The sequence below is a fragment of the Gordionus sp. m RMFG-2023 genome, chromosome 1, assembly GCF_954871325.1.
Source record: "Gordionus sp. m RMFG-2023 chromosome 1, tfGorSpeb1-WG-v2, whole genome shotgun sequence".
In the NCBI taxonomy this organism is placed as follows: Eukaryota; Metazoa; Nematomorpha; class Gordioida; order Chordodea; family Parachordodidae; genus Gordionus; species Gordionus sp. m RMFG-2023.
Window position 1 is genome coordinate 62150276 of NC_088775.1, and position 23693 is coordinate 62173968.

The 23693-nt window shown below is 23.9% G+C and overlaps 1 protein-coding gene across 1 annotated transcript; it reads right to left on the minus strand.

Annotated features, from left to right (window-relative positions):
* Positions 1–21035: 21035 nt before the first annotated feature.
* LOC135931929 (uncharacterized) lies at positions 21036–22242 on the minus strand. Its single transcript, XM_065469246.1, has 3 exons — positions 21952–22242; positions 21332–21460; positions 21036–21195 (listed from the first exon to the last, which is right to left on the minus strand). Exons 1-3 carry the CDS (start codon positions 22082–22084, stop codon positions 21152–21154), a joined length of 306 nt encoding a protein of 101 aa, XP_065325318.1. The 5' UTR covers positions 22085–22242; the 3' UTR covers positions 21036–21151.
* Positions 22243–23693: the final 1451 nt, after the last annotated feature.

A 23693-nucleotide genomic window follows, 5' to 3' on the forward strand; every position in this document is an offset into this window, starting at 1 on the left:
TCGGACCTAGCTCAATTTTGAAGCAGACAGGAATTCTTATAATAATGACTCAATAACTATAATTTATTTTCTAAATTTCTGGGCAAAACATTTTTTAAAATATTTTAGAAAGCATATTCAATATTGATTAAAAATTTTTTAAAGACTCTAAAATTTTTAAGACTATATTTATCATTGTAAATTAACCAATTTATAATAATCTATCATTTCTTAGTAGCATTTAAATGTTATAAGTAAAACAATTTACCCCATTGGCTCGAAAATTGTGTTTTTTACCTTCATTTCTAGGGTACACAAATGATATTTTATATTTTTAATAATTGTTTTATTATTAACTAATTAAATATGATTAGAATTGTTTTTTAGCTTACTCAAAATCTGTTTGGCATTATAAAACAATCGTTGCTTTTTAATTCTGACGAATTAATAGAATTAACCCTTTCGCGCCTGAAATATTTCCCGTGAACAAAAAATTTTTTCTAAAACTGAGTTAAACAAGACACAAATAACACATTTTCAACGTTTTTTATTTAAAAAGTATATATATTAATTATGAAATGTTACCAATTGTCATCATTGGGATATTCATATGTAAAAAATTATACAATTTATTTTTAATGATAAGGAAAAAAACAATTGCGATTTTTATTTAAACATAAAGATACACTTTATACATTCAAATCTTGAGTAATCATTTTTGCAGTTGCATCTTTGTCTGCTAGCCACCGATGGCTGTTTTATCTAATCTAATCTCTGTGATTGGATGAAAATTATTCAATTTCCTTTTTTTTTCAATCTTCAAAGTAGGTCTATCTTCTTTTTCACCCTTTTCCTTTCCAACTATCATCAATCCTTTAGCTATCGGAGCTTTAAATACTAAAAGAGATCATGTTTAATATTTTCTGTTATGTGGCATCTATAGAGCAACCATGAATTTACTACAACAAGAATCTAATAAATGAAAGAAAACTCGCATATAAAAACGTTTCCTTTTATGTTAGTTTTGTAGAGTTCAATTAACCTATCATGGAGATCCACCCCTCCCGCCCATACCACCGTTATAGTCCTGAATAATGGCCGGAATTTTAACATTGAGAAAAGACTTATCAGATACCGACCATCTTGTTCTTGATATTGGATTTATTCCCATAAATGATGATGTGATAATCGATTTGTTATCAAACCATTTGCAAATTATAATATTATTATTAGAATCTTATAATCAAGAGACCCTCTTTCTTTTTTCTTTAGGATTCTATCATCATACAGGTGGAATCCCAATAATCGATTAAGTATAAGGGTCCCCGACATGATAAAGCCATTATCTTTATGAGCAACTACTAAATTTGAAGAAAAAATGTTATCCATGTAAATTTTATGATTTTCATGTGAGGGAACTGTTTCTAATACAGTGTTGTGATGATTTAATGATACATATTGACGATTAAATTCAAACCCATTCATATAAAATTATAATATTTGCAAAAATAATTAAAATAACAAAAGAAATAATAAAAGAAATTTCAATAATGCTTTGTCTATATTTTAATTATTTTTGCAAATATTATAATTTTATATGAATGGGTTTGAATTTAATCGTCAATATGTTTCATTAAATCATCATAACACTGTAGTTGTATAACGATATTTCCTAATTCCCTTCAAAGATTTTTTTATATTTGTGGATTTTCCTAAATATATTTCGAAATCATATAGCATTCCAGATGATACACATAAAGCGAAAATTTTAATTTCCCATTTATGCGGTTTTGAGCTAATATATTGTTTAAATCTCTCCCTCTGGTATAATATATGTTGAGGTCATCTAAAAATTATTTATAAATTTACAAAAAGTATAATAAAAAAAAATCCCACTTTCTTAACTTATTGCAAATATTATAATGGCTTTCTAAATGGGAAATAACCTATATTCAATTCTTACTATATCATATTTTTAATATTTAATTTTAAAAAAGTTTATAGAAAAAATTACATCATAAAATCCCAATGTTACCAATTTGGATTTCCTTCAAAAATCATATAAATAATAATTATTGTTAAATTTTTTTTTACTAAATATAAAATACTAGTAATAATCTATTATAAAAATATTATATACCTTTGATTTATATATATTTATTTAGAATGGTTATCGATGTAAAAGTGTAAAAATTTTAGCGCGTAAGATACCTAACGTTGAACTTGTATTTTGATATAATAAAATTATGATTTGGTTATTGATAAAATATGAAATAATAAATATTGTTTTGTAAATTCATGCGTTTAAGTAGCAACCATTAGTTTTTTAAATATAAAAATTAATTGATTAAAAATTTTGACGACAAATGATCTCGCTGGGCGCGATAGGGTGGCACTGACTATAAGTTAAGAGGATTGAAATTAAATATTTTTTCTGCAACAAACTCCAATGGTAACTATTTAATGGGGTTAGACAAATCGTTTACTATTTCAATTTAAAAAAAAATTATGTATTGTAGGGGAGACTGGGTTAGGTAAACCCCAGGGCTGGCAAAACACTTTTTCATTTTAAAAATAAACCAGAAAGTTAAATTTTATCCTAATATAGCTTTTAATTAATTATTAAAAATTTTATTTAAGAAATAACATTATTCAGAAGATTTTTACATGACAGAATTTTAATTTTTATTAAAATATATAATCATTTATATATAAATTAAATAATGAGAATTTATTATGTCTAGTTATTATTTCAATCATGATTAGTAAATTTAGAGCTAGTGGGGCTTACTAAACCATACACGTCAATACATTTGAGTGATTTTTTTTAGTAGTTATTATATTATTCAATATGATGCGAAAATACACATCCAATAAAATTACAAAAGTATGTTAATGATTATCTAGAAGTATACCAAAATTTGAAGAATTGAATGCAATTAGGCTATTAAGGTATATGAAAATTTTAAATCAACAAGGATCACTAGCCAACTAATAGATTAATTTATCTATATTATACAGGGATGTGAACCCTTCGACAAAAAAAAAGGTCCAGGTCCAGGTTCGGGTACAGGTAGTGTTGTTAATCGGCTTAGCCGAGTCGGCTCGAACAGAGCTCACCCAAATTTTATCTCGTTTTTTTCGACTCCAACTCAAAGTATTGGTCGTTTTTTACGACTTCGACCCGAGTTCAAGCCGAAAAAAACGACTTCGACCCAAAATATGGGTCATTTTTTTCGACTCCGACCTAAGTCCAAGCCGAAAAAACGACCTCGACCCAAAATATGGGTCGTTTTTTACGACTCCGACTCAAAATTTGGGTTGTATTTTTCGACTCAAACTTGAAGTTTGGGTCATATTTTTCGACTCAAACTTGAAGTTTAGATCGTATTTTTCGACTCCAACTCAAAGTTTGGGTCGTTTTTCTGACTCAGACTCAAACATCGGGTCGTTTCATTCAATCAGACCCAAAATATGGATCTTTTTTTTAAAGACGAAAAGTTAGGGTTGCTTTTTTTCACCCCTAACCCAATATCTAGATCATTTTTTCGACCAAAAGTCAAATAACATTTAGTATATATTAATATTATAGGCGGGAAAGTTACTTAAAGCTTCTTAAAATTATAATGCTCTGATTAACTATTCATCATAGTTATATTTTAAAATTTTTAAGTGAAGATGTACCATAGAAAAATGCCATTTGTCATGATGGTTATTTTTGAACTTTTTTAAATGAAATAGATAAAAATATATATTGTAGACATGTTAAATCAAAATTTCAGTAATGATGTACCATAGATAAGTGGTAATTGTCATAATCGCTATTTTTGAACTTTTTTGAGTTTTTTAAAGCAAATTGCTAAAAATATATATTCTAAACATGTTAAATTAAAAATTCAGTGAGGATGTATCATAGATAGGTGACAATTGTCATAATCGCTATTTTTAAACTTTTTTCAATTTTTTTAAAGCAAATAGCTAAAAATATATATTCTAAACATGTTAAATTAAAAATTCAGTGAGGATGTATCATATATAGGTGACAATTGTCATAATCGCTATTTTTGAACTTTTTCAAATTTTTTAAAGGAAATAGCTAAAAATATATATTCTAAACATGTTAAATTAAAAATTCAGTGAGGATGTATCATATATAGGTGACAATTGTCATAATCGCTATTTTTGAACTTTTTCAAATTTTTTTAAAGGAAATAGCTAAAAATATATATTCTAAACATGTTAAATTAAAAATTCAGTGAGGATGTATCATATATAGGTGACAATTGTCATAATCGCTATTCTAGAACTTTTTTAAATTTTTTTAAAGGAAATAGCTAAAAATATATATTCTAAACATGTTAAATTAAAAATTCAGTGAGGATGTATCATAGATAGGTGACAATGGTCATAATCGCTATTATTGAACTTTTTCAAATTTTTTTAAAGGAAATATCTAAAAATGTATATTCTAAACATGTTAAATTAAAAATTCAGTGATCTATGGTATCATCACTGAAATTTTGATTTAACATGTCTACAATATATATTTTTATCTATTTCATTTAAAAAAGTTCAAAAATAACCATCATGACAAATGCCACTTTTCTATGGTACATCTTCACTTAAAAATTTTAAAATATAACTATGATGAATAGTTAATCAGAGCATTATAATTTAAAGAAGCTTTAAGTTACTTTTCAGCCTATAATATTAATATATACTAAATGTTATTTGACTTTTGGTCGAAAAAAATAGTTCAAAAATAGCGATTATGACAATTGTCACCTATCTATGATACATCCTCACTAAATTTTAATTTAACATGTTTAGAATATATATTTTTAGCAATTTCCTTTAAAAAAATTTGAAAAAGTTCAAAAATAGCGATTATGACAATTGTCACCTATCTATGATACATCCTCACTGAATTTTTAATTTAACATGTTTAGAATATATATTTTTAGATATTTCCTTTAAAAAAATTTGAAAAAGTTCAAAAATAGCGATTATGATAATTGTCACCTATCTATGATACATCCTCACTGAATTTTTAATTTAACATGTTTAGAATATATATTTTTAGATATTTCCTTTAAAAAAATTTGAAAAAGTTCAAAAATAGCGATTATGACAATTGTCACCTATCTATGATACATCCTCACTGAATTTTTAATTTAACGGTTTAGAATATATATTTTTAGATATTTCCTTTAAAAAAAATTGAAAAAGTTCAAAAATAGCGATTATGACAATTGTCACCTATCTATGATACATCCTCACTGAATTTTTAATTTAACGGTTTAGAATATATATTTTTAGCTATTTCCTTTAAAAAAATTTGAAAAAGTTCGAAAATAGCGATTATGACAATTGTCACCTATCTATGATACATCCTCACTAAATTTTTAATTTAACATGTTTAGAATATATATTTTTAGATATTTCCTTTAAAAAAATTTGAAAAAGTTCAAAAATAGCGATTATGACAATTGTCACCTATCTATGATACATTCTCACTGAATTTTTAATTTAACATGTTTAGAATATATATTTTTAGCTATTTCCTTTAAAAAAATTTGAAAAAATTCGAAAATAGCGATTATGACAATTGTCACCTATCTATGATACATCCTCACTGAATTTTTAATTTAACATGTTTAGAATATATATTTTTAGATATTTGCTTTAAAAAAACTCAAAAAAGTTCAAAAATAGCGATTATGACAATTACCACTTATCTATGGTACATCATCACTGAAACTTTGATTTAACATGTCTACAATATATATTTTTATCTATTTCATTTAAAAAAGTTCAAAAATAAGAATCATGACAAATGGCACTTTTCTTTGTTACATCTTCACTTAAAAATTTTAAAATATAACTATGATGAATAGTTAATCAGAGCATTATAATTTAAAGAAGCTTTAAGTAACTTTTCCGCCTATAATATTAATATATACTAAATGTTATTTGACTTTTGGTAGAGAAAAATAGTTCAAAAATAGCAATTATGACAATTGTCACCTATCTATGATACATCCTCACTAAATTTTTAATTTAACATGTTTAGAATATATATTTTTAGCTATTTCCTTTAAAAAATTTTGAAAAAGTTCAAAAATAGCGATTATGACAATTGTCACCTATCTATGATACATCCTGACTGAATTTTTAATTTAACATGTTTAGAATATATATTTTTAGCTATTTCCTTTAAAAAAATTTGAAAAAATTCGAAAATAGCGATTATGACAATTGTCACCTATCTATGATACATCCTCACTGAATTTTTAATTTAACATGTTTAGAATATATATTTTTAGATATTTGCTTTAAAAAAACTCAAAAAAGTTCAAAAATAGCGATTATGACAATTACCACTTATCTATGGTACATCATCACTGAAACTTTGATTTAACATGTCTACAATATATATTTTTATCTATTTCATTTAAAAAAGTTCAAAAATAAGAATCATGACAAATGGCACTTTTCTTTGTTACATCTTCACTTAAAAATTTTAAAATATAACTATGATGAATAGTTAATCAGAGCATTATAATTTAAAGAAGCTTTAAGTAACTTTTCCGCCTATAATATTAATATATACTAAATGTTATTTGACTTTTGGTAGAGAAAAATAGTTCAAAAATAGCAATTATGACAATTGTCACCTATCTATGATACATCCTCACTAAATTTTTAATTTAACATGTTTAGAATATATATTTTTAGCTATTTCCTTTAAAAAATTTTGAAAAAGTTCAAAAATAGCGATTATGACAATTGTCACCTATCTATGATACATCCTGACTGAATTTTTAATTTAACATGTTTAGAATATATATTTTTAGATATTTCCTTTAAAAAAATTTGAAAAAGTTCAAAAATAGCGATTATGACAATAGTCACTTATCTATGATACATCCTCACTGAATTTTTAATTTAACATGTTTAGAATATATATTTTTAGATATTTCCTTTAAAAAAATTTGAAAAAGTTCAAAAATAGCGATTATGACAATTGTCACCTATCTATGATACATCCTCACTGAATTTTTAATTTAACGGTTTAGAATATATATTTTTAGCTATTTCCTTTAAAAAAATTTGAAAAAGTTCGAAAATAGCGATTATGACAATTGTCACCTATCTATACATCCTCACTAAATTTTTAATTTAACATGTTTAGAATATATATTTTTAGATATTTCCTTTAAAAAAATTTGAAAAAGTTCAAAAATAGCGATTATGACAATTGTCACCTATCTATGATACATTCTCACTGAATTTTTAATTTAACATGTTTAGAATATATATTTTTAGCTATTTCCTTTAAAAAAATTTGAAAAAATTCGAAAATAGCGATTATGACAATTGTCACCTATCTATGATACATCCTCACTGAATTTTTAATTTAACATGTTTAGAATATATATTTTTAGATATTTGCTTTAAAAAAACTCAAAAAAGTTCAAAAATAGCGATTATGACAATTACCACTTATCTATGGTACATCATCACTGAAACTTTGATTTAACATGTCTACAATATATATTTTTATCTATTTCATTTAAAAAAGTTCAAAAATAAGAATCATGACAAATGGCACTTTTCTTTGGTACATCTTCACTTAAAAATTTTAAAATATAACTATGATGAATAGTTAATCAGAGCATTATAATTTAAAGAAGCTTTAAGTAACTTTTCCGCCTATAATATTAATATATACTAAATATTATTTGACTTTTGGTAGAGAAAAATAGTTCAAAAATAGCAATTATGACAATTGTCACCTATCTATGATACATCCTCACTAAATTTTTAATTTAACATGTTTAGAATATATATTTTTAGCTATTTCCTTTAAAAAATTTTGAAAAAGTTCAAAAATAGTGATTATGACAATTGTCACCTATCTATGATACATCCTGACTGAATTTTTAATTTAACATGTTTAGAATATATATTTTTAGATATTTCCTTTAAAAAAATTTGAAAAAGTTCAAAAATAGCGATTATGACAATTGTCACCTATCTATGATACATCCTCACTGAATTTTTAATTTAACATGTTTAGAATATATATTTTTAGATATTTCCTTTGAAAAAATTTGAAAAAGTTCAAAAATAGCGATTATGACAATTGTCACCTATCTATGATACATCCTCACTGAATTTTTAATTTAACATGTTTAGAATATATATTTTTAGATATTTCCTTTAAAAAAATTTGAAAAAGTTTAAAAATAGCGATTATGACAATTGTCACCTATCTATGATACATCCTCACTGAATTTTTAATTTAACATGTTTAGAATATATATTTTTAGCAATTTGCTTTAAAAAAACTCAAAAAAGTTCAAAAATAGCGATTATGACAATTACCACTTATCTATGGTACATCATCACTGAAACTTTGATTTAACATGTCTACAATATATATATTTATCTATTTCATTTAAAAAAGTTCAAAAATAACCATCATGACAAATGGCACTTTTCTTTGGTACATCTTCACTTAAAAATTTTAAAATATAACTATGATGAATAGTTAATCAGAGCATTATAATTTAAAGAAGCTTTAAGTAACTTTTCCGGCTATAATATTAATATATACTAAATGTTATTTGACTTTTGGTCGAAAAAAATAGTTCAAAAATAGCGATTATGACAATTGTCACCTATCTATGATACATCCTCACTGAATTTTTAATTTAACATGTTTAGAATATATATTTTTAGATATTTCCTTTAAAAAAATTTGAAAAAGTTCAAAAATAGCGATTATGACAATTGTCACCTATCTATGATACATCCTCACTGAATTTTTAATTTAACATGTTTAGAATATATATTTTTAGCTATTTCCTTTAAAAAAATTTGAAAAAGTTCGAAAATAGCGATATTGACAATTGTTACCTATCTATGATACATCCTCACTAAATTTTTAATTTAACATGTTTAGAATATATATTTTTAGATATTTCCTTTAAAAAAATTTGAAAAAGTTCTAAAATAGCGATTATGACAATTGTCACCTATCTATGATACATTCTCACTGAATTTTTAATTTAACATGTTTAGAATATATATTTTTAGCTATTTCCTTTAAAAAAATTTGAAAAAATTCAAAAATAGCGATTATGACAATTGTCACCTATCTATGATACATCCTCACTAAATTTTTAATTTAACATGTTTAGAATATATATTTTTAGCAATTTGCTTTAAAAAAACTCAAAAAAGTTCAAAAATAGCGATTATGACAATTACCACTTATCTATGGTACATCATCACTGAAACTTTGATTTAACATGTCTACAATATATATTTTTATCTATTTCATTTAAAAAAGTTCAAAAATAACCATCATGACAAATGGCACTTTTCTTTGGTACATCTTCACTTAAAAATTTTAAAATATAACTATGATGAATAGTTAATCAGAGCATTATAATTTAAAGAAGCTTTAAGTAACTTTTCCGCCTATAATATTAATATATACTAAATGTTATTTGACTTTTGGTCGAAAAAAATAGTTCAAAAATAGCGATTATGACAATTGTCACCTATCTATGATGCATCCTCACTAAATTTTTAATTTAACATGTTTAGAATATATATTTTTAGCTATTTCCTTTAAAAAATTTTGAAAAAGTTCAAAAATAGCGATTATGACAATTGTCACCTATCTATGATACATCCTCACATAATTTTTAATTTAACATGTTTAGAATATATATTTTTAGATATTTCCTTTAAAAAAATTTGAAAAAGTTCAAAAATAGCGATTATGACAATTGTCACCTATCTATGATACATCCTCACTGAATTTTTAATTTAACATGTTTAGAATATATATTTTTAGATATTTCCTTTAAAAAAATTTGAAAAAGTTTAAAAATAGCGATTATGACAATTGTCACCTATCTATGATACATCCTCACTGAATTTTTAATTTAACATGTTTAGAATAGATATTTTTAGCAATTTGCTTTAAAAAAACTCAAAAAAGTTCAAAAATAGCGATTATGACAATTACCACTTATCTATGGTACATCATCACTGAAACTTTGATTTAACATGTCTACAATATATATTATTATCTATTTCTTTTAAAAAAGTTCAAAAATAACCATCATGACAAATGGCACTTTTCTTTGGTACATCTTCACTTAAAAATTTTAAAATATAACTATGATGAATAGTTAATCAGAGCATTATAATTTAAAGAAGCTTTAAGTAACTTTTCCGCCTATAATATTAATATATACTAAATGTTATTTGACTTTTGGTCGAAAAAAATAGTTCAAAAATAGCGATTATGACAATTGTCACCTATCTATGATACATCCTCACTGAATTTTTAATTTAACATGTTTAGAATATATATTTTTAGATATTTCCTTTAAAAAAATTTGAAAAAGTTCAAAAATAGCGATTATGACAATTGTCACCTATCTATGATACATCCTCACTGAATTTTTAATTTAACATGTTTAGAATATATATTTTTAGATATTTCCTTTAAAAAAATTTGAAAAAGTTCAAAAATAGCGATTATGACAATTGTCACCTATCTATGATACATCCTCACTGAATTTTTAATTTAACATGTTTAGAATATATATTTTTGGCTATTTCCTTTAAAAAAATTTGAAAAAGTTCAAAAATAGCGATTATGACAATTGTCACCTATCTATGATACATCCTCACTGAATTTTTAATTTAACATGTTTAGAATATATATTTTTAGATATTTCCTTTAAAAAAATTTGAAAAAGTTCAAAAATAGCGATTATGACAATTGTCACCTATCTATGATACATCCTCACTGAATTTTTAATTTAACATGTTATTAATATATATTTTTAGATATTTCCTTTAAAAAAATTTGAAAAAGTTCAAAAATAGCGATTATGACAATTGTCACCTATCTATGATACATCCTCACTGAATTTTTAATTTAACGGTTTAGAATATATATTTTTAGATATTTCCTTTAAAAAAAATTGAAAAAGTTCAAAAATAGCGATTATGACAATTGTCACCTATCTATGATACATCCTCACTGAATTTTTAATTTAACGGTTTAGAATATATATTTTTAGCTATTTCCTTTAAAAAAATTTGAAAAAGTTCGAAAATAGCGATTATGACAATTGTCACCTATCTATGATACATCCTCACTAAATTTTTAATTTAACATGTTTAGAATATATATTTTTAGATATTTCCTTTAAAAAAATTTGAAAAAGTTCAGAAATAGCGATTATGACAATTGTCACCTATCTATGATACATTCTCACTGAATTTTTAATTTAACATGTTTAGAATATATATTTTTAGCTATTTCCTTTAAAAAAATTTGAAAAAATTCGAAAATAGCGATTATGACAATTGTCACCTATCTATGATACATCCTCACTGAATTTTTAATTTAACATGTTTAGAATATATATTTTTAGATATTTGCTTTAAAAAAACTCAAAAAAGTTCAAAAATAGCGATTATGACAATTACCACTTATCTAAGGTACATCATCACTGAAACTTTGATTTAACATGTCTACAATATATATTTTTATCTATTTCATTTAAAAAAGTTCAAAAATAAGAATCATGACAAATGGCACTTTTCTTTGGTACATCTTCACTTAAAAATTTTAAAATATAACTATGATGAATAGTTAATCAGAGCATTATAATTTAAAGAAGCTTTAAGTAACTTTTCCGCCTATAATATTAATATATACTAAATGTTATTTGACTTTTGGTAGAGAAAAATAGTTCAAAAATAGCAATTATGACAATTGTCACCTATCTATGATACATCCTCACTAAATTTTTAATTTAACATGTTTAGAATATATATTTTTAGCTATTTCCTTTAAAAAAATTTGAAAAAGTTCAAAAATAGCGATTATGACAATTGTCACCTATCTATGATACATCCTGACTGAATTTTTAATTTAACATGTTTAGAATATATATTTTTAGATATTTCCTTTCAAAAAATTTGAAAAAGTTCAAAAATAGCGATTATGACAATTGTCACCTATCTATGATACATCCTCACTGAATTTTTAATTTAACATGTTTAGAATATATATTTTTAGATATTTCCTTTAAAAAAATTTGAAAAAGTTCAAAAATAGCGATTATGACAATTGTCACCTATCTATGATACATCCTCACTGAATTTTTAATTTAACGGTTTAGAATATATATTTTTAGCTATTTCCTTTAAAAAAATTTGAAAAAGTTCGAAAATAGCGATTATGACAATTGTCACCTATCTATACATCCTCACTAAATTTTTAATTTAACATGTTTAGAATATATATTTTTAGATATTTCCTTTAAAAAAATTTGAAAAAGTTCAAAAATAGCGATTATGACAATTGTCACCTATCTATGATACATTCTCACTGAATTTTTAATTTAACATGTTTAGAATATATATTTTTAGATATTTCCTTTAAAAAAATTTGAAAAAGTTCTAAAATAGCGATTATGACAATTGTCACCTATCTATGATACATTCTCACTGAATTTTTAATTTAACATGTTTAGAATATATATTTTTAGCTATTTCCTTTAAAAAAATTTGAAAAAATTCAAAAATAGCGATTATGACAATTGTCACCTATCTATGATACATCCTCACTAAATTTTTAATTTAACATGTTTAGAATATATATTTTTAGCAATTTGCTTTAAAAAAACTCAAAAAAGTTCAAAAATAGCGATTATGACAATTACCACTTATCTATAGTACATCATCACTGAAACTTTGATTTAACATGTCTACAATATATATTTTTATCTATTTCATTTAAAAAAGTTCAAAAATAACCATCATGACAAATGGCACTTTTCTTTGGTACATCTTCACTTAAAAATTTTAAAATATAACTATGATGAATAGTTAATCAGAGCATTATAATTTAAAGAAGCTTTAAGTAACTTTTCCGCCTATAATATTAATATATACTAAATGTTATTTGACTTTTGGTCGAAAAAAATAGTTCAAAAATAGCGATTATGACAATTGTCACCTATCTATGATACATCCTCACTAAATTTTTAATTTAACAGGTTTAGAATATATATTTTAAAATATTTCCTTTAAAAAAATTTGAAAAAGTTTAAAAATAGCGATTATGACAATTGTCACCTATCTATGAAACATCCTCACTGAATTTTTAATTTAACATGTTTAGAATATATATTTTTAGATATTTCCTTTAAAAAAATTTGAAAAAGTTCAAAAATAGCGATTATGACAATTGTCACCTATCTATGATACATTCTCACTGAATTTTTAATTTAACATGTTTAGAATATATATTTTTAGCTATTTCCTTTAAAAAAATTTGAAAAAATTCAAAAATAGCGATTATGACAATTGTCACCTATCTATGATACATCCTCACTAAATTTTTAATTTAACATGTTTAGAATATATATTTTTAGCAATTTGCTTTAAAAAAACTCAAAAAAGTTCAAAAATAGCGATTATGACAATTACCACTTATCTATAGTACATCATCACTGAAACTTTGATTTAACATGTCTACAATATATATTTTTATCTATTTCATTTAAAAAAGTTCAAAAATAACCATCATGACAAATGGCACTTTTCTTTGGTACATCTTCACTTAAAAATTTTAAAATATAACTATGATGAATAGTTAATCAGAGCATTATAATTTAAAGAAGCTTTAAGTAACTTTTCCGCCTATAATATTAATATATACTAAATGTTATTTGACTTTTGGTCGAAAAAAATAGTTCAAAAATAGCGATTATGACAATTGTCACCTATCTATGATGCATCCTCACTAAATTTTTAATTTAACATGTTTAGAATATATATTTTTAGCTATTTCCTTTAAAAAATTTTGAAAAAGTTCAAAAATAGCGATTATGACAATTGTCACCTATCTATGATACATCCTCACATAATTTTTAATTTAACATGTTTAGAATATATATTTTTAGATATTTCCTTTAAAAAAATTTGAAAAAGTTCAAAAATAGCGATTATGACAATTGTCACCTATCTATGATACATCCTCACTGAATTTTTAATTTAACATGTTTAGAATATATATTTTTAGATATTTCCTTTAAAAAAATTTGAAAAAGTTTAAAAATAGCGATTATGACAATTGTCACCTATCGATGATACATCCTCACTGAATTTTTAATTTAACATGTTTAGAATAGATATTTTTAGCAATTTGCTTTAAAAAAACTCAAAAAAGTTCAAAAATAGCGATTATGACAATTACCACTTATCTATGGTACATCATCACTGAAACTTTGATTTAACATGTCTACAATATATATTATTATCTATTTCTTTTAAAAAAGTTCAAAAATAACCATCATGACAAATGGCACTTTTCTTTGGTACATCTTCACTTAAAAATTTTAAAATATAACTATGATGAATAGTTAATCAGAGCATTATAATTTAAAGAAGCTTTAAGTAACTTTTCCGCCTATAATATTAATATATACTAAATGTTATTTGACTTTTGGTCGAAAAAAATAGTTCAAAAATAGCGATTATGACAATTGTCACCTATCTATGATACATCCTCACTAAATTTTTAATTTAACGGGTTTAGAATATATATTTTTAGATATTTCCTTTAAAAAAATTTGAAAAAGTTTAAAAATAGCGATTATGACAATTGTCACCTATCTATGAAACATCCTCACTGAATTTTTAATTTAACATGTTTAGAATATATATTTTTAGATATTTCCTTTAAAAAAATTTGAAAAAGTTCAAAAATAGCGATTATGACAATTGTCACCTATCTATGATACATTCTCACTGAATTTTTAATTTAACATGTTTAGAATATATATTTTTAGCTATTTCCTTTAAAAAAATTTGAAAAAATTCAAAAATAGCGATTATGACAATTGTCACCTATCTATGATACATCCTCACTGAATTTTTAATTTAACATGTTTAGAATATATATTTTTAGATATTTCCTTTAAAAAAATTTGAAAAAGTTCAAAAATAGCGATTATGACAATTGTCACCTATCTATGATACATCCTCACTGAATTTTTAATTTAACATGTTTATAATATATATTTTTAGCTATTTCCTTTAAAAAAATTTGAAAAAGTTCGAAAATAGCGATTATGACAATTGTTACCTATCTATGATACATCCTCACTAAATTTTTAATTTAACATGTTTAGAATATATATTTTTAGATATTTCCTTTAAAAAAATTTGAAAAAGTTCAAAAATAGCGATTATGACAATTGTCACCTATCTATGATACATTCTCACTGAATTTTTAATTTAACATGTTTAGAATATATTTTTAGCTATTTCCTTTAAAAAAATTTGAAAAAATTCAAAAATAGCGATTATGACAATTGTCACCTATCTATGATACATCCTCACTAAATTTTTAATTTAACATGGTTAGAATATATATTTTTAGCAATTTGCTTTAAAAAAACTCAAAAAAGTTCAAAAATAGCGATTATGACAATTGCCACTTATCTATGGTACATCATCACTGAAACTTTGATTTAACATGTCTACAATATATATTTTTATCTATTTCATTTAAAAAAGTTCAAAAAAAACCATCATGACAAATGGCACTTTTCTTTGGTACATCTTCACTTAAAAATTTTAAAATATAACTATGATGAATTATAAATCAGAGCATTATATTTTAAAGAAGCTTTAAGTAACTTTTCCGCCTATAATATTAATATATACTAAATGTTATTTGACTTTTGGTCGAAAAAAATAGTTCAAAAATAGCGATTATGACAATTGTCACCTATCTATGATACATCCTCACTAAATTTTTAATTTAACAGGTTTAGAATATATATTTTTAGATATTTCCTTTAAAAAAATTTGAAAAAGTTTAAAAATAGCGATTATGACAATTGTCACCTATCTATGAAACATCCTCACTGAATTTTTAATTTAACATGTTTAGAATATATATTTTTAGCTATTTCCTTTAAAAAAATTTGAAAAAGTTCGAAAATAGCGATTATGACAATTGTCACCTATCTATGATACATCCTCACTAAATTTTTAATTTAACATGTTTAGAATATATATTTTTAGATATTTCCTTTAAAAAAATTTGAAAAAGTTCAAAAATAGCGATTATGACAATTGTCACCTATCTATGATACATTCTCACTGAATTTTTAATTTAACATGTTTAGAATATATATTTTTAGCTATTTCCTTTAAAAAAATTTGAAAAAATTCAAAAATAGCGATTATGACAATTGTCACCTATCTATGATACATCCTCACTGAATTTTTAATTTAACATGTTTAGAATATATATTTTTAGATATTTCCTTTAAAAAAATTTGAAAAAGTTCAAAAATAGCGATTATGACAATTGTCACCTATCTATGATACATCCTCACTGAATTTTTAATTTAACATGTTTAGAATATATATTTTTTGATATTTCCTTTAAAAAAATTTGAAAAAGTTCAAAAATAGCGATTATGACAATTGTCACCTAGATACATCCTCACTGAATTTTTAATTTAACATGTTTAGAATATATATTTTTAGCTATTTCCTTTAAAAAAATTTGAAAAAGTTCGAAAATAGCGATTATGACAATTGTCACCTATCTATGATACATCCTCACTGAATTTTTAATTTAACATGTTTAGAATATATATTTTTAGATATTTCCTTTAAAAAAATTTGAAAATGTTCAAAAATAGCGATTATGACAATTGTCACCTATCTATGATACATCCTCACTGAATTTTTAATTTAACATGTTTAGAATATATATTTTTAGCTATTTCCTTTAAAAAAATTTGAAAAAATTCAAAAATAGCGATTATGACAATTGTCACCTATCTATGATACATCCTCACTGAATTTTTAATTTAACATGTTTAGAATATATATTTTTAGATATTTCATTTAAAAAAATTTGAAAAAGTTCAAAAATAGCGATTATGACAATTGTCACCTATCTATGATACATCCTCACTGAATTTTTAATTTAACATGTTTAGAATATATATTTTTAGCAATTTGCTTTAAAAAAACTCAAAAAAGTTCAAAAATAGCGATTATGACAATTACCACTTATCTATGGTACATCATCACTGAAACTTTGATTTAACATGTCTACAATATATATTTTTATCAATTTCATTTAAAAAAGTTCAAAAATAACCATCATGACAAATGGCACTTTTCTTTGGTACATCTTCACTTAAAAATTTTAAAATATAACTATGATGAATAGTTAATCAGAGCATTATAATTTAAAGAAGCTTTAGGTAACTTTCCCGCCTATAATATTAATATATACTAAATGTTATTTGACTTTTGGTCGAAAAAAATGATCTAGATATTGGGTTAGGGGTGAAAAAAAGCCACCCTTACTTTAAGTCGTCTTTAAAAAAAAAGATCCATATTTTGGGTCGGATTGAATAAAACGACCCGATGTTTGAGTCTGAGTCAGAAAAACGACCCAAACTTTGAGTTGGAGTCGAAAAATACGACCCAAACTTCAAGTTTGAGTCTAAAAATATGACCCAAACTTCAAGTTTGAGTCGAAAAATATGACCCAAATTTCAAGTTTGAGTCGAAAAATACAACCCAAATTTTGAGTCGGAGTCGTAAAAAACGACCCATATTTTAGGTCGAGGTCGTTTTTTCGGCTTGGACTTGGGTCGGAGTCGAAAAAAACGACCCAAACATTGAGTCGGAGTCGAATAAAACGACCCGAGCTTTGGGTCGGGGTTGCGACTCGCGGCGTTTTAACAACACTAGGTACAGGAATAAAATTTGAAAAGAACCTGGGTTCAGAACCCGGGTTCAGGGAACACAAAAATAATGACTCAAAATAAGATTTTTTTTCATCCATTTATTATTATACTTCAATATACACATATTCACAATTTACATATTAAAAATTCAAAAATGAAATAATTTATATTTTAAATGTTTTATTCAATCGCACAATCATAGTATCTTCTAAAATATCATCGTTGAGATTTCCACGTAAAGTAGTTAATATATATTTCAAAGATGAAAATTCACGTTCTACCCTTACCTAAAATAGATAGTTATCTTTATAAAATTATTGTACTTGTGTCGCCGGTACAGCCATGAAGATTCTAGATAAGATATATAATTCTTGATATATTAATAAATTTTCTTCCCATAAATTTAAAATATTTATATCCTTATTTATTCTTATAACTTCTGAGAACTTTACTATCAAAGATGCAATAGGCATTTTTTGATCCTCCTTTCTATCTGATGATAATTTGATTTTTTTTTCTCTATCTAAAAGTAAAATTTCAAGATCATCAATGTTGCTATCATTATTATTATTATCACTACAACCAGTAGGTATTGTCGTAGCCTCCAATATATTGTAAATAATGGAGTTTTACGTATGCCATAAATCCTTAAGATGATCTTTAGCCATTTGATTTTGCTCAATACTCAATAAAACTTGATATCAAGGGTCTAAATATATAGAAGCGTATACAACACTATTTTTCAAATATGTTCTCAATTTTCAAAATTACTAATATTTTTTCATTTATGCTGGCTAATATAGTGGTTAGACATTAATAAAGCACAAAATATTGGCAAATTTTAGAATTAGTATTTCCAATTGTTCAGACAACTTTAACAAAGCTAATATAAAGATAACTATTGAAAAATTAATATTATATAATATATTTAAGGGACTCGGCCTAAGGCCGAAGAAAATGGGGTTTGAGGACGAAGTCCCCAATAAATTTAAACCCCCCCCCCCCCCCTACCCACCCCTTCCTTCCGCATTGACAAATCCTGGCTATGCCACTGATTATGATGAAGTATAGTATTAATTTTATGTAATTTTAAACAATAAGATCAAATTTTAGCAATATTTAATAATAAGGATTATGTAAATAAAAATCTAATGGTAATGGTAGAGAGATTAATTATTTATAAATTTTATGTTCTTATATTTTAATATATGGATTAAAATTATGATGAAGTATAATATTATTGTATAAGTATTAAAGTTATTGTTATATTCGCTTGTGATCGACGATTGCTAAATTAATTAGAATATAAATTATATATATAATTTGTTAGTTTGTGAATATATGATCGACGATTGTAAAATATTAATTTGAATATGTAGTCTAGGAATATATTTTTTTTATGAACTTGAATAGACTTGTAATTTTTTTATTTTTATGAATGAATTTTTGATATTGTAGTTTTGTTTTGTATATTAAAAAAAATGTATATAAATGGGATAAAATTTCCAAATAAAACAGTTGTCTAGTTTTATGATTTTAAAAACTTTAGTATTATGGTGCAAAATTCAGGATATTAATAGCGTGGTTGATTACAAGTAATATAAGAAATAGTAACATTCGTAAGATTATTAACAGAAATTATTAAATATTTATATATCAATTTTATTTAATACTAGGTTCCTTAATTGTATTAAGTCTCTCCCACTTGCTTCGACAAATAAATTACAATCCTATATAAGGAGTGGTAACAGTTATAATTAATATAATAATATTTTATTTGGCATGTTTATTTTATCCTAGATCACTGGGCACATGGTACATGTTCAAACTTGGATAAATTTTTCATATGTCCAAAAGGTTTATTAAATGAATCAAAATTAAGTTTCAATTTATAATTATTATGATATTTTGAACAATAAAATTATTCTATACATATTATTATTAATAAATAAAAATGTATTTTAATTCATTATTAAAAAAAACTTATGGTTTAGGTAGCCCCTTAAGTGATTTGCCTAACCCCGCTATTGGGGTTTGTTGGACAAAATTTATACTTTTACAAAAAATAAAATTTGAATAATATGATTATATTTTTATAGTTATAAGTATCTATTCGTATATTGCTTTTATAATATCCAAAAAGACTCAGGAGCTATAGCAGATTTTGCAAAAATCGTTCGAGTAACCCCAGTTTCCCTTATATATATTCTTTATTATTATAATTTGAGCGTTGTTTAATATGTTGCTAATAAGGAATTTACATGCTCGATGATTAAAGACTTATAAATAATTGGACTATTATCGCCCTAGCAATTAATATTCATATAATTACTACAATTACCATGGAGCAAATTAGTTATCTCTAAGTTAGATTTTATTTCAGTTTAAAAAGTAAATAATATGGCGTTCAAACTATAGAACTATTCACTGATAAAATATCAACTGAAAATATTATCATGAAATATGAATTACCATGTCATTGAATTAATCGCACAAGTAGTGTATACTTCAATAAGTAATTAACCCTATGGATCTTTATGGAATTGAGATATTTTGCCTCTAGCTGACCAAATAATTAATAGTTTTAAAGAGAGATTCTAAAAATAAATAACTCATTAGTGATATGCAATATTTTCCCAAATAAATTTTAGCAAATCGTCACTCAACAATTGTGTGTATTTGTTCAAACGAAAACAATCTAATTTTAAGTTTCAAATAATTATAACCTATTGGCATAATTGAAATATAATTATGATTTATTCTTCTTATTTTTATATTTTTTTTGATTGGATCATATAATTTTTTACCCCCAATGCAATTCAAAAAAGATAATCATTAATAGCAAATAATTTATCATAATTGTTCTTAAATTATATATATTTTTTAATCTTCCTACTTGTAAAAAAAAATTTTAAGTTAATTATTACATATAGACCACACTAATAGTGGAAAGATGATATTTAAAGAGAGTATCAAGGAATCTCTAGATATAGCCGAATTAACAAAGGTCACCAAATTAAGACAATTAATTTTCTTTGCTAGAATATATAATATATAAATCCTAAATTTAAAATATGCAAAGAAAATATGACAAAATACAATATCACGTCACGACTTATGCAAATATTTTTAATCTAAAAAAATAACAAAAATTTGCTACAATTTAAAATGAATGAATTTAATAAAATGAAGATAACAATTTTTTAAAAATCTTTGAATTTTTTTTTCAAATTGCCACAAATTAATAATTTATAAATTATAAAGGTAATTTCAAATCACGGAAAAATCTAGAAATTCTAGGAGAATTTTTTTCATCAATAATAAACTACAATTTAAAAAAGATTATCCTTTGGAGAAATCACTATGATTGTTTGCCCTTTATTAGTTTATTAATAAAAAAAAAGATATATTGTTATAATGATAATTCTTTGGTTTTTAAAATATTATTTTATTTAACAAAAATAATAGGGGCCTCTTCATCAGTTAAGATAGGGTTTTGATAAGATTATTACCGTTACAATATTGTAAGTTAATTATATGATCCTTTCCGCTAACTATGGCCTGAATTTCGGATATGTCTGGTATCTTTTGATTCATGAGAGCTGCAAAAATAATGACTGGCAATGATTTAGGCCCATTATCTTGTTAAAAATTTTTTTAATTTATATTTATGAAATGAAATATATATTTTTAAAAATGTAATTTTATACGTATTGACAAATGAAATAAAATGGTATCATTCCTTTCCAAATTTTTTTTAAAAAACGAGAATATATCATCAAATATATGTTTATCTTACAGCAACTTAATTGGATCCAAATAAATACAGGAGGGGTGGGGGTAAAGAAAACCATATTCTGATGTTTACATTTATTTAAATTAATAATTAAGCCCATGTCTATTATGAAGATAAATTTAAAAAAATCAATGTTATGTAAGAGATTTTAAAGATTAGATAGATATTAAATGCAAAAATATTATTTCTAACTTGTTATAAGGAAACCTTTATATAATAGTGCATAAGAATGATGTCAACTACGAACTATAACTTTAAAAATAATAAACTACTACACATCGCGAATAAAGTTAGGTCTCACCAAGCGTAGATATTTAAAAAAAATTGCTTTCTTACCATCAATTTGAATAGGTAATTTCAATTGGTCAGACATGTAAATTGGACTGATGAGGGAGTTATTGTGGGCAAAGATTATAATAACTTGTTTAGCTCTCATCCTTCCATATCGGTCAAACATCCTCTTGGCCATATGCAGTCCTATATCTCTTCTAGTTTCTCCACCTGTTAAAATAAAATATAAAATCTGAATTAATTTTCACTGCTAAAATTCAAAAGATTTGCCATATTCTAATTTTTAAAAAAGTGTTTTGCCAAATATTTTTATGATAGCCATTTTAATTCATCAATTGAGCTTTTAATCGAAATTTATGACAAAAATAAATATTGCTTCTTTTCTAAAAAAGATTTCTAAAACTGATTCTTCTAATTAAAATAAAAAGATTAAGCCTTTGTTCCATAATAGAAAATAAAATATTAAATTAAATTAAGGAGATAAAGTATGGATTTTATGAGACACATAGTTAAGAGTAAATTCAATGGGGTAATTAACCCTTAGCCTAGCACCCTTTTTCAATATCATTTATTTAAAAAAACTTTAGCGTATATTTATATCCCAATTATTACCTAGGCTAGTATAAGGGAATTTTTGATATATATTAATGTGGAGCCAAAACATTAATCTATAAAATGAATAGTTTTAGCTTGTTCATTTTAGATGAAATTCAATTTTTTGATTAATTAACACCACCCAGTAAGGTGTTGACTGGCATATACCCATTATTGACCAACTATAAACTCGACGTTGACTGTTCATAAACCTTAGACGACTGGATACTATTTTAAGACAATTTATAATAACTAATATTAAGTATAAAGATATAAATTATATTCATAGACTTATTCAGGCCTGATTTCTCAATCATTATTTTTATCTGAATCCAAGCCTGAATCTATTTTTGTCTCTGATCCTTGGCTAAAATTAAGAATGTTTACTATTTATAAAAATCGATAATTATACAAATATTTTAAAATATGTGTAATATCTTATAAAATTATAAATTGATAGGATGGGCATTTTATTTTACATATGATGGAATAAATTTTCGGGAAAACAGATTTTTTTAAATTTAAAAAACGTGCCAAATAAATAATTCAATGATAGAAAATAATTAAATTTAAAGAACTAATTTTGTCAAAAATATATTTCAGGAGTTGTAAAATATCTAGCATATAAATTTCAGAAAATTTGACGCTGAATTGTATTATTTCTAATATCTATTTGAGTTAAGTAAACAGAAAACTCACATTTTAATCAGGCAAAATAGTCAATATATTTATATATTCCAAATTTTATATGATTATACGGCTGTGCTCAGACTTTTAAGGAGTTGGGGCAAAGTATTTTGGCAAGGTTTTATCAATATTTTAATGATATTATTTATTTATTTTTAAACTGAGTGGAATTTATATAAAAATCTTTTGATGTAGCACATAATTGGTTGTTGCATAATTACTATAAATTTATATTGTATAATGATATTAAAAGTTATTAACTATTAATTAAACATAACATTGCTTTTTTGTGCTCATAACAATATAATATCAACTCACTAATATTAACTCACTCTAAAGATATAACCTCATAATTTTTATGGAAACAGACAATAATCAGAATTGTTAGAAAAATTGTAATGGATATATTTGGAAGGGATTCAGTTAGCCTGTTATCATGGATAAAATTTAATTTTTGTATAGGAGTGTGGAATGTCGTGGATAATATATTGATTTCTTCTAACTCA